This window comes from Salvelinus namaycush, chromosome 6 (genome assembly GCF_016432855.1).
Source record: "Salvelinus namaycush isolate Seneca chromosome 6, SaNama_1.0, whole genome shotgun sequence".
NCBI classification, from domain to species: Eukaryota; Metazoa; Chordata; class Actinopteri; order Salmoniformes; family Salmonidae; genus Salvelinus; species Salvelinus namaycush.
Window position 1 is genome coordinate 9,934,327 of NC_052312.1, and position 18,062 is coordinate 9,952,388.

At 44.5% G+C, this 18,062-nt stretch overlaps 1 protein-coding gene across 1 annotated transcript; it reads left to right on the plus strand.

Moving 5' to 3' along the window:
• Positions 1-1,677: 1,677 nt before the first annotated feature.
• Positions 1,678-17,829, plus strand: LOC120049224 (solute carrier family 2, facilitated glucose transporter member 4-like). Its single transcript, XM_038995459.1, has 11 exons — positions 1,678-1,710; positions 4,182-4,277; positions 10,326-10,486; positions 12,519-12,643; positions 12,877-12,992; positions 13,257-13,419; positions 13,670-13,857; positions 15,365-15,469; positions 15,891-15,992; positions 17,235-17,438; positions 17,605-17,829. The coding sequence occupies exons 1-11, from the start codon at positions 1,678-1,680 to the stop codon at positions 17,827-17,829; spliced, it is 1,518 nt and encodes a 505-aa protein (XP_038851387.1).
• Positions 17,830-18,062: the final 233 nt, after the last annotated feature.

The window sequence follows — 18,062 nt, forward strand, 5'->3', positions numbered from 1 at the left end:
AACCCTTTTTGGTTCCAAGTAGAACCCTTTTGGTTCCAGGTAGAACCTTTTGGGGTTCCATGTAGAACCCTTTCCACAGAGGGTTCTCCTATTGTGACGCCTTTGCAACCCTTTTTTAAGAGTGCATGTTATGTGGTCTGGAGGTCCTAGGCCACTGTCTCCTGGTATAGAATTTCTTCCTCATTTAGTGTGGGCCATACACATGACTCACTGGCCTGGGGCCCTGGCTTTGGAGGATGGTGTCAGGTTCAGCTCCTCTTTCTCAATCTGTGCCTTAGATTAGAGTATGATAGAGGGGAGGGGGGAAGGGGAAGATGTGAGGAAGGGAAAGTGGGGTGAGATGCGAGCTTGTTCACAAAGGGTGTGGGTGAATTGGATTGATAGATCTAGCCCAGACATTTTTCCATTGCCTTTTTGGCAGGTCCTGCCTTGCCTCTCATAACCCCTACCAAGACACACCTCCCAATTCACACCTGCTAGCTGTCCCCAATTTCCCCAGCCACCCCTACTTCTCCGACCCAAGTGGTACATTCCAAATTTAGGGCCCACTGGTTGCCTTGGGAAGGATTCATATTTTTGTGTGAAATAGGGAAGTGTTTGTGGTGGATGGGGTGAGTTAGCTGTGGTGTACTGGTGGGGAGCGTCACCCTTTTGGCATGTGTTCTAAAATAGCGGAAAGACAGAATGACTGCCAGGGCAGTGCAGACAAGCCCATCTGGCTGTCCAGAAGAAGTGTTGAGTCATAGGTCCAGATTGGTGGTGGACATTGGCTTTCTCCCAAGGTCCAGGCATCCAGCCTTTGCACAGCCTCCCCTGCAGAGGAATGGGCTACATATCTAAGCATATCATAAATGTCATCCTTTCTATAGATGTGCCTTTTTCAGCCACTGCAGGTCTCAATCCAATCAATAAGATGAATGTGTCTCTTCAACCAATTATAACCTTTCTTAATGGTGGTGGGAAAATTCACATGTTAAGGTTGAAGAGGAATTAGTTTAAAAGTAGACCAACTAGCCTACCGCACTTTTTTAAAATAATGCTTTTTAACTGAATTTAACAATGGCATGATCCATCACGACTATCTCTTTGCACATGCTGTCCAATATACTGTATCTAGGCCACTCATGGAATCTGAAAAACCCACAGTGCATACCCCATAGAAGTTATAGTGAGATGGTGGTTATTCTGTATGCTGATGAAGCGCTCCTCTTGACTTCAGCCAATAGTGTATAAGGTCAAGACATGGCTTTCTGCTTCCGTCTCACCCCAAAAGACGACCTCTGTGACAGGCCTTCGAGAGTAGGGGGCGGCTAAAACGCCCTCCCGTCGCCCCTCGTCCCCTCCGCACCTTCTCTCCGTCGTTTGAAAATATCAAGAGAGTTGTGCGCCAGTGTACTGATGTCATTATATGCAAACTGGACCCAGACGCTCCACAAACTTCAAAGAGAGGACACGTAGAGTTACACATTTAGAACTATAGCCACCTCGTCGGTTTTCACTTTGGTTCCAGTTTTTGTCTTGGGTTTTACTTTTCCTTTCGACTTTTAATACAAGTACCAGGTTTATTGTCCTTATTCCAATTGAGTTTTTTTCACGTGGTGTCCAGTTGGGATAGCGCGCGGGGGAGCGGGACACAACTGTCACGGACTGTAATCTGTGTCTCGCGCTGTCAAAGACATGCCGGCTGGGTTTCAGCAACTCGGAGGGGAGGTAATCTAAACAACACTCGTTTTTATAAGAAAATAGTTGATTTGCAATAAGTAAATTGCAATGAAATGTTTTCATGCGCACTAACACTGAGTAGCCTACGATGGATGAAGTTTAATTTAATGTGTGGTTTAAAATGTATATTTTGTTGTTTAAAACCTTTTTCTACGACTGTTAAAGCATAACTATCAATTTATCTATTCATCAAATTATACATTTATTGTTTATATTTTATTAACCAAGTTTTAGGCTCTCATTAGGAAAAAGAAAAATCGATCACGCACTCTTATCCTAATATATATTTGTCTAAGTATCTCTATCTGTTTATTCTCATCCTCCTCTGAGTGCATGATCGATTTTTTTTCACCTGACAAAATAACTGGTCTGCCAGTGGCATTGAATCCCGCTGGGCACACACTGGTTGAATCAACGTTATTTCCATGTAATTTCAATGAAATTAAGTTGAATCAACGTGGAATTTAAATTGAATTGACGCCTGTGCATACAATGATGAGCAAACGGTCACTAATACCACTGCAGAAACTTGTGATCTGTGACGTGGTTCACAACAACATGGTTGACCAAAATAAGGACTCAGCAACTGCTGTGTTTGTTAGTGCCCGTCAAATATAACAAGATAAGAAAAGACATAGTGTTTCTTTTGAGAGTGAAATTAAATTTGACATTTTGTGTTATTAGAATAATTAAAACAATTGCTATTCATATATCAAACAAAACATAATGTTCTATTTTCTGGAAGATTGACAAAACATAACGTCAGCCTTTATTTTGGACATGAGAGCCCTTAGTTGTATTGGTCCTATATAGTGACCTTGATCAGTAGAGAGACCAGCGTGCTTAATGATCAGGGCTGAGATGAATATGGGTTGGTTGGTAGATCACCCAGTACAACCTATACCTTGTTCCTTACCACAGCTGATGCCAACACGGTTACTGACACTTTAATTCAAAAACATTCTTCTTAGACTTACTAGGATTTCAGCATCCTTGAGGTATTCTTTCTTGTCATGATTGGTGGCACAATAGCAAAAAAACACATCACCAAACTGTTGTATCAAAATGCCGGTACGTTTTAATTGGTTGCTGATGACAGAATCTGAGACAGTGAGAAACAATATTATCTTGCCTTGACCTCAACTCTGTCCCATTTTTTTCTGTCTTTCCCAATATGTTCTACATATGCAGGCTACAGTTGAAATGTTGTGAAGCACGTTCTGTGAAGTGAAATAGAGCGGGACTCTTGCCTTTAGACTAGAAATGTTTTCTTTGTTGTACGATGTGGGACGCACACACACACACACACACACACACACACACACACACTTTCCCTTTGTTTTGCTTTATTTTGACAAACACAGCTTATCTGGAGACTCAACACAGCAAGGTTACAGCAACACAGACAGACACACCCTGACACAAACTCAACCAGGTGTATAACACACATTGGGACATTTATTAATGAACCATTCTACCATGTCTCAGAATAGAATAGTATAGACCAGAACATAATACGCAGAATAGAACTATGTCCTCTGACGGGAACTGCTTTGCACAGTCTTGTTTAGTTGAAATAAAACAGTAAACACTCCATGTATATGTTTTTATTAATAACATACTGATCAAATGTTTGGAGAAGAAACTGTCAACCCTATCTAGCTATGATAGGAAGTGAACTAAGTAACGGTGCATTGCAGCCCATGTTTAACTAATGTGAACTCAGTGGTATGTTGTGAAGGCTTGTGGAGCCAGTCAGCTTTCTGTGTTGATGGTAAACAGATGTAAACAGTAGGAAGGCCTGGTCAGTCTCTCCCAGAACCCCTAGCTGTCAGTCCCTGTGGCAACAGGTGCCTGTGAGATGATGGGAACTATATGCAACTCATCATTCAGTCACCCAATCACACGATACACAGGAAAGTCCTGGAGACGGCTACAAAAGATCCTTTCTCATTTAGTACCACAGTTATATATAGTGGATATTAGAGAGGTGTGTCTGGAGGGATGTGGGGTCTGTTTGTGCGTGTGTGTGTGTCTGTCTGCGTGTGTGTAGTCTTGGCCTTTACTAAGACAGGAGAGTTCCCAAAATATAGAAGCTTGTTAACAGTCTAGACCATGGTCATCTTACAACAGCAGTTTCGTCATTGTCTTTGTCTTTGTATGGACATGACATTGTCTGTGTACGGACATGACATTGTCTGTGTACGGCCATAACATTGTCTGTGTACGGACATGACATTGTCTGTGTACGGACATGACATTGTCTGTGTACGGACATGACATTGTCTGTGTACGGACATGACATTGTCTGTGGATGGACATGACATTGTCTGTGCAACAAACCATACCTTTCTAGATGGTCCATCTTCTCCACATCCTTCACACAATCTCTTTATGAACAACCACACAATTGCATCATGGTAACAGTGAGGTGTTGTGTTCTTGTGTGTGCTCTACAGACGGTGACTGGAACCCTTGCTCTCTCAGTGTTCACCGCTGTATTGGGTTCCTTTCAGTTTGGGTACAACATAGGTGTCATCAACGCTCCTCAGAAGGTAAGACCGACTTGCACTCATCAACCAGAGCTATTGATACAGAGTTCTGCAAATTGGGATTTAGAATTTCCTATAGATGCCATGTTTGCACCAAAAATGTTATCATGAAACATGGGTCTGCAAACATAGATGCTAGTGCCAGAACCATGGTTCTCAGACGGTTGCATACTTAAGTGTAATACACTTCAAAACGAGGTGAGACGGTTCAGAATCTGAATAACTGTTAACCAAGAACTCGTCAATGTGTTGTCTCACATTTCATTTCACACACTGATAGGTGAGTGTGGCTGCAAAACTACCTGAGACAGGTAGTGAGTTGGCATTTACACAGATGTCCCCTTGATTCCACCCAGCTAAGCTCAGTCTCGCCGTTTCAACTGATAAAGGGCAGCGACTGAAAACAGCTCTCTGTGCTCTATGAGTGAGTCATCAAAGAGAGTTGCTGTTTAAGAACCGACCTGGGAATTAATACCTCTAGCATGACCTTTTCTAAAACCGATTCTTGTTGTTGTTTTCTCTAAGGACCAGGTACACTACATTACCAAAAGTATGTGGACACCTGCGCGTCGAATGTCTCATTCCAAAATCATGGGCATTAATATGGAGTTGGCCCCCCCTTTGCTGCTATAACAGCCTCCACTCTTCTGGGAAGGCTTTCCACTAGATGTTGGAACATTGCTGCGGGGACTTGCTTCAGCCACAAGAGCATTAGTGAGGTTGGGCACTGATGTTGGGCGATTAGGTCCTGGCATCCGCCAAACCCAGACTCGTCCGTCAGACTGCCAGATGGTGAAGCGTGATTCAACCCTCCAGAGAACTTGTTTCCACTGCTCCAGAGTCTAATGGCAGCGAGCTTTACACCACTCCAGCCGACGCTTGGCATTGCGCATGGTGATCTTAGGCTTGTGTGCGGCTGCTCGGCCATGGAAACCCATTTCATGAAGCTCCCGACGAACAGTTCTTGTGCTGACGTTGCTTCCAGAGGCAGTTTGGAACTTGGTAGTGAGTGTTGCAACCAAGGACAGACCATTTTTACGTGCTACGCCTTTCAGCACTCAGCGGTCCCGTTCTGTGAGCTTGTGTGGCCTACCACTTCGCGGCTGAGCCATTGTTGCTCCTAGACGTTTCCACTTCACGATAACAGCACTTACAGTTGACGGGGGCACCTCAAGCAGGGCAGAAATGTGACAAACTGACTTGCTGGAAAGGTGGCATCCTATGATGGTGTCACGTTGAAAGTTACTGAGTTCTCCAGTAAGGCCATTCTACTGCCAATGTTTGTCTATGGAGATTGTATAGCTGTGTGCTCGATTTTATACACCTGTCCGCAACGGGTGTGGCTGAAATGCCGAATCCACTAATTTGAAGGGGCGTCCACATACTTTTGTATATATAGTGTATTTGTACACCATAGTTGACTTCTCCCTTTCACAGTACAGTACAGTCTATGGGACGGTTTCCTGGACACAGATTAAGACTAGTCCTGGATTATAAAACATTCTCAATGGAGTTCTCCACTGAAAGCTATTTTTAGTCCACAATTTAGCCTAATCTGTGACTGGAAAACCAGCCCTATATGTTTTAAAAGCAACATCCTAATGTTAGTACAAACAATTACGTATTGAAACTTGGTCGATGACTCGACATGTCAATAGTTGAGGGGAGATGGAAGATAAAAGACATTGAGGGATTTAGAAGAGAGAGAGAAAGGGGGAATAGAGAGAGAAAGAAAGAGAAAGGGGGAATAGAGAGAGAGCGAAAGGGGGAATAGAGAGCGAGAGAGAAAGGGGAATAGAGAAAGAGGGAAAGGGGGAATAGAGAGAGTGAGGATGTACTTTTAGAGAATAGGAGATGGATAAAGAGAGAGCGAGGAAGAAATAGATTGGATGCAAGAGAGGGAAAGATCAGAAAGAGCGAGGCGTGTCCAGGGGAACATCTGAGTAATGTCAACACCAGGGGGTGTGTGCACCACATGCTGCATGACGAAACACACAGTGTTGCCAAAATACCCCCCATCCTCACCTCTCCTCAGCTCTCATCCCCCTCATCCCCCTTATCCCCCCTCATCATCCCTCACCCACCCTCACCCCTCCTTCCAATCCTCACCCCTCATCATCCCTCAACCCTCATCCCCCTCCTCACCCCTCATCCCCCTCCTCACCCCTCACCCCCTCCTCACCTCTCATCCTCTCCTCACCCCTCATCATCCCTCAACCCTCACCCCCCTCCTCACTCCTCACCCCTCACCCCCCTCCTCACCCCTCACCCCCTCCTCACCTCTCATCCTCTCCTCACCCCTCATCACCCCTCATCCCCTCCTCACCCATCTACCCCCTCCTCACCCCTCCACCCCCTCACCCATCTGCAAGCCTTCACAATTCACACTTCTATTTACCCCCTCCATTGCCCCCCCCCCTCCCCCCTCCCATCTCAGGTGTCCTTCACAGCTGAGGGGTGCAATCGGAGGCAGAGGGGTTTAAGGCAGTGATTCTGGTGTCATGGGAAAAAGTGGCTATTTTGGGCTTTGGGGGGGGCGACACTCACAAGGTTCGCAGAGGGTTCACGCCGAGACAGAGTCAAGGGCAGATGGTGTCGTGTTCGGAGTGCGACACTACATAGTGCACGTCCAGTACAGACTCCTGAACCATATAGATATAGTTAGATGCTCTCGCTGCTGTCTAGACATTCCCTTAGATTCACTATCCTAAAGCCCCCTTCTCGTAAAATGTGTTAGTCGGTGTTGGGTCATGGGGTTTTGATGTGGAAGTGGCATATGTCAGAACATATATCTGCTAATTACTAATATAGAGAATATATTGGAACATACTGTATGTCAGCCACCATACATCAAATCCACTGAATGTACCAAACATTAAGAACACCTACCTAATATTGACTTTCACCCCCCTTTGCCCTCAGAACAGCCTCAATTCGTCGGGGCATGGACTCTACAAGGTGTTGAAAGCGTTCCACAGAGATGCTGGCCCATGTTGACTCCAACGCTTCCCAAAGTTGTGTCAAGTTGGCTGGATGTCCTTTGGGTGGTGGGCCATTCTTGATACACATGGGAAACTGTTGAGCGTGAAAAACCCAGCAGCCTTGCAGTTCTTGACCCAAACCGGTGTGCCTGGCACCTACTACCATACCCCAAAATCTTTAGTCTAGCCCATTCACCCTCTGAATGGTACACATACACAATCCATGTCTCAATTGTCTCAAGGCTTAAAAATTCTTCTTAAACCTGTTTCCATCCCTTCATCTCCACTGATTGAAGTGGATTTAACAAATTACATCAATAAGGGATCATAGCTTTCACCTGGATTCACCTGGTCAGTCTATGTCATGGAGAGAGCACATTATATCAAATGTAGCATCGTTTCATGCTGCATTTATTGCATTGTGGGTAGACAGCAGTATCATTCAACTGTTAGTACCTGTATTTAGATTCAGCCAGTGAGTGAGTCAGACAGAGGAACTTACTTGGAGTCAGTGAGTTGTGTTACGAGAGGGGCCTTACAACCAACATGGCTCCTCTGGTCATGAGTCCAGGTCCCTAGACCCTCTTAACTCACAGTGTCAAAACTTTGACCCCTGTGCCATCTATTTACCAGGCGAAACCCTCAGGCCCAAAACAACCTTTAGAATGAACTGACATCTATTTGTGTTAAATTACAGTTTAGTCACTTAGCAGACTCTCTTATCCAGAGTGACTTACAGGAGCAATTAGGGTTAAGTGCCTTGTTCAAGGGCACACCAAGATATTTTTGGGGGTTACTGGCCCAACACTCTTAACTGCTAGGCTACCTGCCTAGGTAAGGGATTAATGAGTAGGAAGTTATTCATATTGTCAGGCAAGAGGCACAGAGTTTTGGGTTGTGGTTATAGCTGGCCTGCACAGAACAGTTTGTACTAGTATTCACACAAAGCATATCTCTCTCTGCTCCATTACCAAAGTATTTATCTCAAGAAACAAGTAACACTTTGTTAGGCCTCGCATACACTTACTACCTAGATTCAGTATCTGTGGCCCATGCCATCCCACTAGGCACAAAATGGTTGAATTAACATTGTCTCAACGTAATTTGTCAACGTAGTGTGACGTGGAATCTATGTAGAAAATACATTGGATTTGTAAAAAAGTAATCAACTTGTTTTGAGGGTAAAATTTTAACCACGGGATTATGTCATCATAGTAACCATAGTAACAAAATGTCTACATATTTTTAACCTTGTATACAATATGTTGAATTTGTACCTTTAAAATAACATCAGATCTTCAACGTTATAAACATTATCATAAAAGAAGCAGCTTAAAACCTAAATAGGACTAGGGTTTCAAGCTTTGGTTGATTTCAAATGTTATGATATTTAGTTACATTAAATTGTGTTTGGTTGTCAACACAACCAAATATTAACATTTGAAGGAGATGTATCTTCTGCTTGGATAGTTCCATCTGTACCACTGACTTAGTCTGGCTTTAATTACAGTTTGTCTACAAATTAATAATTAATATGTTGGATTCAGGTATCCATCTCAGGAATAGGACTAAGGGCCTCTGCATTGCAGTGCTAGGGGCATCACTACAGAACCGGGTTCAATCCCAGGCTGTGTCGCAGCCAGCTGTGACTGTGAGGCAGTGTGCAATTGGCCCAGCGTCATCTGGGTTAGGGGAGGGTTTGGCTGGCCGGCATGGATGTCCTTGTCTCATCGTGACTCCTTGTGGTGGGTTAGGCGCATGCACGCTGACTCGGTTGCCAGTTGGACAGTGTGTCCAGCTGACACATTGGTGCAGCTGGGTTAAGTGAGCAGTGTGTCATGAAGCTTGGCAGGGTCATGTTTTGGAGGACACATGGCTCTCAACCTTCGCCTCTCCCAAGTCCGTATGGGAGTTGCAGCGAAGGGACAAGACTGTAACTACCAATTGGATATCACAAAAAAGAAAAGGATCAAACTTTACTTACAGTTTGATTTGATTTAGTTGAGATGGATACCTGAATCCAACATATCAATTATTAATTTGTAGACAAACTGTAATTAAAGCCAGACTAAGTCAGTGGTACAGATGGAACTATCCAAGCAGAAGATACATCTCCTTCAAATGTTAATATTTGGTTGTGTTGACAACCAAACACAATTCAATATCACTTTTGAAATATGATAAATAGCCTATTAACTTGTTGACAAGTTAACTAATTATAAGTTGGATTCACATCTCCAACTCAACCAAAAATAAATGTTCAAGAATGGGATTAAGCCAGTTGCTCAGATGCAACTATCCATGCAGTAGATACATCTCCTTTAAATGTTAATATTTGGTTGCCTTGTCAACCAAACACAGTTCAGTATTACTTTTGTAATACAGTACATCGTGCATGTTCAAGATAGCATGCATAGGTTGTCGCAGGTCTGTGGAGATCTTCACAATTATTGTAATAACCTACACAGAATCGAGAACTGCAATCCAGGTCATTTGGTTCCGCTGTTCGATGGAACACAATGGAATGTAGGTTGTAAATTCATTGATCAATGTCTCAACCAAATATTATCCATTCTGAAATGATACTTTTTTTTTACCTTTATTTAACTAGGCATGTCAGTTAAGAACAAATTCTTATTTACAATATCGGCCTACCCCCGCCAAACCCCAAAGATGCTGGGCAGATTGTGCACCAGTTTATGGGACTCCCAATCACAGCCAGATGTGATTCAGCCTGTATTTGATCCAGGGACTGTAGTGACACCTCTTGCATTAACATGCAGTGCCTTAGACCGCTGCGCCATTCGGGAGCCCAAAATGCAGGAATCAAACCAACAACTCTGTTGTTGTAAGGAAACACAACGCTCCAACCAACTTAACCAACTAAAGAAATGTTATCTTAACATTGTTGTCTTCCTAACTTGGTCCCAGATCAGTTTGTGTCTTACCAATTCCTATGGTCACTGTCATGCTGGGACAGCACAAACAGACCTGGGACTAGGCTATAGTCTTCCAAAGGAAAAATATTAGCTCTATTAAATGTCTCATATCTCTTCTCCTGCCTGTCCAGATCATTGAAGCGGACTACAACGCTACATGGGTGCATCGGTATGGAGAGCCTATCCCCAGCAGTACCCTCACAACCCTCTGGTCCCTGTCCGTAGCCATCTTCTCTATAGGCGGCATGATCTCCTCCTTCTGTGTGGGCGTCATCTCAGAGTGGCTGGGGAGGTAGGAGAGATGATACACACATGTATGCATGCGAGAGCGGGCACACACACACAGACACACATACACCCACAGAATGCACATATGCACACAAGTACAAGCACACATACACAAGCACACACACACACTTGTAAACATCATAGCACATTTCTTTTTTATTTTGCATAGATGTAGGTACATAGACAGATGTATTCACTTTCTCACAGACTTAGGGCTGTATGTACACACATAGACCTACACACTGATACACCCACGTAATGCATAGTTGTCAGCACTCCTGAGTGGCGCAGCGGTCAAAAGCACTGCAGCTCAGTGCTTGAGGCATTGTTACAGACACCCTGGTTCAAATCCAGGCTGTATCGTAACCGGCTGTGATTGGGAGTCCCATAGGGCAGCGCACAATTGGCCCAGTGTCATCTGGGTTTGGCCGGTGTAGGCCGTCATTGTAAATAAGAATTTGTTCTTAACTGACTTGCCTAGTTAAACCAAGATGGTTCCATATAGATAGTGTCAGTCAGTTAGATCCAAAATGGTTCTCCATAGATAGTTGCAGTTGGTTAGATCCAAAATGGTTCTCCATAGATAGTGGCAGTCAGTTAGATCCAAAATGGTTCTCCATAGATCGTGGCAGTCAGTTAGATCCAATGTGTTAGCAAATTAAACTTGTCACATGCTTTGTAGACTAACAATGAAATGCTTACTTATGGGCCCTTCCCAACAATGCAGAGAGAAATATATAGGAAAAACAGTGGGAGTGACTGTGTCAGTCAGATCCAACATGGTTCCCTATGGATAGTGGCAGTCAGTGGGAGAAAGTGTTACTGGGCAGGGTCGTGTTTTGTGGCTCGACTCAGTTTCCTATTGTAACCCAAGCCAGGATGTTATCTGGACACAGACTCTGTGATTGAAAGGGGATCCCAATGGAGTAGAGTGGGAGTAAGAAAGCCGGAGCCGGTCTTTCCCCCTAGACTTTAGTTTCTCATGGTGGGAAAAATTACAGATTGCCCCTTTAAGTCTATCAAAAGTGTGCATGTTTGAGCATGTGTCCATTTTTTTTATCAGCATGAATTAGACTGAGTAAGAGAAGCCAGACTTTTATTCCATAGGCTGGGATCCGCACTATGCAGCTGTTGCAAGAACACATTTTTCTGGCTGTCCACTGGTTTCAAAAACAAAGATTGATAGGCAGCTTAAACTTCTTGAATTCAACCATCAACTATACATTTAGATTTGCGAACAGCCATCCACAACAACCACAATCCATAAATCTCAATAGCTAAATGAGAGAGCAGCAGTGTGATTCACATCAATGCGCTATGTAGATATCAATACTAAGTGATATCCGTATCACTGTAGACTACACCACTGCTGTCGTCCTTACCTCCAAGCGTTTATTTAAGTTGGATAATCTTTGGATGCTGACAGCAGTCGCACCATTGGAAGACACAGCTTGGACTGTAGCCTACAAAAGCCTATTCCCGGTCTTTTCCCACGATCCATCAAACACATTTGGTGTGTCATCATAGTGGTCTCTGACTTGTGGTCAGACTCGCTCAAGTGGAACAAACTTAAACTCGCGCCTTTTTTCAATTCTGCTTTGAATGTCATTGAGAAAAGTATCAAACATCCTTTTTGAATCTAAAAGTAATTCTTGAGGTAATCATCTAGTTTTTCAAAAGAATCTTTAATCTGATTACAATATTTTTTTGCTTGTAATGTAACGGATTACAGTTGCTGTTTTTTTTGTAATCCCTTACTTGTACTCCCCAACCCTGCCTGTGACACTTTCTCCTATGACACTTTGTAACATGGATATATCAGCAGAGGCATTATCTCTGTTTTGTGATCTGCCATTAAGAGGCTAAATGGTGGAATTGTCGAAGACCTATTCTTGTACTGTCTAACTGGCAGAACACACACTACTCACAAATATCAATTGTATATCTGCAAACCAACAACTAGTAACTTGAAATGTACATCATATTTACTTCTAGTATACCAATGATAACTAATATATTTCTCTTTATTCTGACAGGAGGAAAGCCATGCTCATTAACAACTTGTTTGCCTTCATCGGAGGAGGTTTGATGGGCATGGCCAAGATCAGCCGGTCTTTCGAGATGATGATTCTGGGACGATTCGTCATCGGTGCATACTGTGGTCAGCACTCATCCTGCAGATTGACTATCTCAGAAATGTGTTTTGATGTGGTTTAATGCTGTTTGAATGGCTTTTCAGTGGTGTAGTTGTAGACAGACTATATTGTTTTCTATGGTTGTAGATGAACAGTACTGACCAGTGAAATAGTTCATCGGAACCACTATCGCTGCTCGGTTTTCTCCACACCTTGGCGTACCAGTTTCTGAATCGGAGCCTCATTCTCTTTCTCCCAGGATTGGCATCGGGGCTGGTGCCCATGTATGTAGGTGAGATAGCCCCTACCAGTCTGCGAGGGGCATTGGGCACGCTCCACCAGCTGGCTATCGTTACAGGGATTCTCATAGCACAGGTACAGCACTCAGACCACACAATGTTTTTTTCTCTACAGGCCACAGAATGGGGTTTGTTCTCCACAACACATCTATCTGAACAAGTATTAAAGTAGTCAACTTCTCTCTCCTTCCTCCTCTCTCTCTCTCGCCTTCCTTTCTTCCTTCCTTCCCCTCTCTCTTTCACTCTCTCTCTCTTTCCTTCCCTCTCGCTCTCTCTCTCTCTCTCTCTCTCTACTTTCCTTTCCTCTCTCCCTTTCTCCCCCTTCCTACTTTTTCCTTAGGTCCTGGGTCTGGAGTCTTTGCTGGGCAGTGAGGAGTTGTGGCCAGTGCTGGTGGGTGTGACCGTTCTGCCCACTGTCCTACAGATGGTGCTGCTGCCCTTTTGCCCCGAAAGCCCCCGCTTCCTCTACATCATCCGTTCCCAGGAGCACCACGCCAAGAGCGGTGAGGATCCAGTCACGACCATGTACCAGGACTCTCTGATGGCCTCTTTTGCTTGTCTCCTTTCTATGTCTCTTTTTCTTTCTGGATGAAGGAGAGGACCACAAGCAGAATAGGGGCAGGGTTTGAATAACAGGGGGGCTAGGGAGTCTGGGCAACCCCAGAACAAGTCAGCCTCCCCCACCACACACACACTCTGAAACCCATCTGAAGTTCTATTCTCAGCCTGATTCTCATTCCCACTCATCCCTAGGCTTGAGGAGGCTGACGGGGAGACAGGAAGTGGGGGATATGCTGGCGGAGATGAAGGAGGAGAAGAGGAGGATGGACATGGAGAGGAAGGTGTCCATCGCAGAGCTCTTCCGCTCCCCCATGTACCGGCAGCCCATCATCATCGCCATCCTACTGCAGCTCTCACAACAGCTGTCCGGGGTCAACGCTGTGAGTACTAGAGGAGGGAGAAGAGTGGGGAAGAGTGTGTGTGTGTGTGTCTAAGGATCTTTGTAGCCGTGTCCAGGACTTTATCGTGTGATTGGGTGATTGAACGCTGAGTTCCATATAGTTCCCATCATCTCACAGGCACCTGTTGCCACGGTGACTGACAGCTAGGGGTTCTGGGAGAGACTGACCAGGCCTTCCTACTGTTTACATCTGTTTACCTTCAACACAGAAAGCTGACTGGCTCCACAAGCCTTGACAACATACCACTGAGTTCACATTAGTTAAACATGGGCTGCAATGCACCGTTACTTAGTTCACATCCTATCATAGCTAGATAGGGTTGACAGTTTATTCTCCAAAAATGTTATCAATATGTTATGTTATTAATAAAAACATATACACTGAGTATACCAAACATTAGGACCACCTTCCTAATATTGAGTTGCACCTCAGAACAGCCTCAACTCGTCGGGCCATGGACTTTACAACGTGTCAGAAGCGTTCCACAGGGATGCTGGCCCATGTTGACTCCAATGCTTCCCGCGGTTGTGTCAAGTTGGATGGATGTCCTTTGGGTGGTGGACCATTCTTGATACACATGGGAAACTGTTGAGCGTAAAAAACCCAGCAGCGTTGTAGTTCTTGACATATTCGAACCGGTTCGCCTGGCACATACTACCATACTCCGTTCAAAGGCACTTAAATATTTAGTCTCACCCTCTGAATGGCATACATACACAATCAATGTCTCAATTGTCTCAAGGCTTAAAAATCATTTTTTAAACCGTCTCCTCTCCTTCATCTACACTGATTGAAGTGGATTCAACAGGTGACATCAAAAAGGGATCATAGCTTTCAACTGACTACACAAAACATTAGGAACACCTACTCTTTCCATGACATAGACTGACCAGGTGATTCCAGTTGAATGCTATGATCCTTTATTGATGTCACCTGTTAAATCCACTTCAATCAGTGTAGATAAAGAGGAGGAGACGGGTTAAAGAAGGAGTTTTAAGGCTTGAGACTTGGATTGTGTGTGTGTTTACTATTTTGTTTTATTTCAACTAAACAAGACTGTGCAAGCAGTTCCCGTCAGAGGACATAGTTCTATTCTGCGTATTATGTTCTGGTCTATACTATTCTATTCTGAGACATGGTAGAATGGTTCATTAATAAATGTCCCAATGTGTGTTATACACCTGGTTGAGTTTGTGTCAGGGTGTGTCTGTCTGTGTTGCTGTAACCTTGCTGTGTTGAGTCTCCAGATAAGCTGTGTTAGTCAAAATAAAGCAAAACAAAGGGAAAGTGTGTGTGTGTGTGTGTGTGTTCAAACTCTTCCAAAGGCAATCCTCTTTGGCCATTTTCACAATTTGAATCAGTGTTAGAATGGACAATTCCACTGTTACACAAACCATATTGCCTTTCGGCACATATTTAGTCAGTATTACTCAGAAAGCTCGACCACATTCCTTGACCAACCGTCTTCTATTTCTCTCCTGTCCAGATCTTCTACTACTCCACCAGTATCTTCCAGAAGGCAGGGGTCCAGAGCCCTGTCTACGCCACTATAGGAGCCGGTGTGGTCAACTGTGCTTTCACCGTGGTCTCGGTACGCTAGCAAGGTCCTGTAACCAGGCACCTCCATTACTGTTTAACTCTTCACCTTTATCACTGAACAAAGAAGATAACGTAGTGAGTCGACCCAACCTAGACTTTCCCCTCCAAATAGGCCAGAGTTGGGTTTCCAGGTCATGATTAGTTTTTTTAATGTTATTGATTGGGTTGAGGGTTGATCTTTGATTTTAAAATGCAAACTTCTCTAGTTAAGCCATCACTTTTGTGTTTGCATCCTGTAGAAAGCTCCTACATAAAATACAGTCTTTTAAATTGGAAAATTCCTTAGGCAAACGCCAGTTGGAAAATTCAGACAGAATCATCTGCAAAGTTTTTCCTCAATTAGAAATGAGCGAGCATGACCCGGACCTGTTGTTACTGACCTGTTTGTCACCTTGTTCTCATCCAATCGACAGCTCTTCCTGGTTGAGAGGACGGGTCGCCGGACACTACACATGCTGGGCCTGTCTGGAATGTGCGGCTGCGCCATTGTCATGACAATGGCTCTCGCCCTATTGGTCAGTCCCAAACGAATACCAACAAGCTCATTAAGCCATTAACATATTATCATAATGGCAACTTTGGTGAAGTGGAATAATGTATCCATAAACATAAAATTACTACACTGAACAAATATATAATCGCAACATGTAAAGTGTTGGTCCTTGTGCTGGGGAAAACAAAAATTCACTCTAAAATGTGCAGTTTTGTCTCAACACAATAGCACAGGTGTCTCATGTTTTGAGGGAGCGTGCAATTGGCATGCTGACTGCAGGAATGGCCACCAGAGCTTTTGCCAGGGAATGTAATGTTCATTTCTCTACCATCAGCCTCCTCCAACATTGTTTTAGAGAATTTGGCAGTGTGTTCAACCGGCCTCACAACCTTAGACCACGTGTATGGCGTTGTGTGGGCGAGCGATTTGCTGATGTCAACGTTGTGAACAGAGTGCCCAATGGTGGCGATGGGGTTATGGTATGGGCAGACATAAGCTACGGATAACAAACACAATTGCATTTTATCGATGGCAATTTGAATGCAATGAGATCCTGAGGCCCATTGTAATGCCATTCATCCGCCGCCATCACCTCATGTTTCAGCATGATAATGCACGGCTCCATGTCGCAAGGATCTGTACACAATTCCTGGAAGCTGAAAATGACCCTGTTCTTCCATGGCCTGCATACTCATCAGACGTCACCCATTGAGCATGTTTGGAATGCTCTGGAACGACGTGTACGACAGCGTGTTCCAATTCCCGACAAAATATCCAGGAACTTCACACAGCCATTGAAGAGGAGTGGGACAACATTCCACAGGCCACAATCAACAGCTGATCAACTCTATGCAACGGAGATGTCGCACTGCATGTGGTAAACGGTGGTCATACTAGATACTGACTGGTTTTCTGATCCATGCGCCTAGCTTTTTTTTCCTTATATGAACTGTAACTCAGTAAAATCTTTGAATTTGTTGCATGTTGCGTTTATATTTTTGTTCAGTATAGAAGGCACCCTATTCAAGTCAATGAGGCCATAATGGGTGGTATGACTATTTCTATGCATGTACCACAGGCAGCTGGTGGTACCTTAATTGGGGAGGACGGGCTTATAGTAATGGCTAGAATGTAATGAATGGAATGGTATAGACACATCAAACACATGATTTCCTTGTGTTTGATACCATTCCAGTCATTTATGATCAGTCCTCCACTCACCAGCCATGTACCTCTGGCTAAACCATCTCTTTTCCCTTGGCAGGACAGTGTTCCCTGGATGAGCTACATCAGCATGCTGGCCATCTTTGGCTTCGTGGCCTTCTTCGAGGTGGGCCCCGGCCCTATCCCCTGGTTCTTTGTGGCTGAGCTCTTCTCCCAAGGCCCCAGGCCCGCTGCTATGGCCGTGGCCGGATTCGCCAATTGGACAGCCAACTTCATTATCGGCTTTGGCTTCCAATATGTTGCTGTAAGTACAGTGGTCACTATGGTGTTTTGGGGGGATTTTGGGATGGTAATATAATGATATTGATCAGTGAAGTGGATTGAATGGTGTCTGATTGAGTTGAAATGTTGAGTGAATGAATGTCTTAAGATACATCAGTGAACATATTCCCTCCTCTCCCGCTCCACAGGAGCTTTGTGGGCCATATGTCTTCCTCATCTTCGCCGCGCTCCTGCTATTCTTCCTCATCTTCACCTTCTTCCGGGTGCCGGAAACGCGGGGGAAGACGTTCGACCAGATCTCCAACACCTTCAGCAAACACTTGCCCGCCATGATAGATATGGACCTGGACATGGAGCTGGGCAAACGCAGCACAGAGCTGGATTACCTAGGGGAGGAGGGGAGCCTCAACTGAGGGGATCCCATATGGCAATTGGGGAAGGCAGGCAGAGGAGGCCAGACAGACTGTGGGGTGGTGGGCAGGGGGTAGAGGAAGAGAAAATGGTACTGGGGTGGGCTTGGGCCTCATTCCAAACATCCTTTCACCATTTATCGAGTTGCGTCTAGGCATATCAAGTAGGGGAGGCGTTGGCGTGTGGGTCGAGGGATAGGGAATCTGTTTGGAATGGGGGCCATAGTTGATGCAAT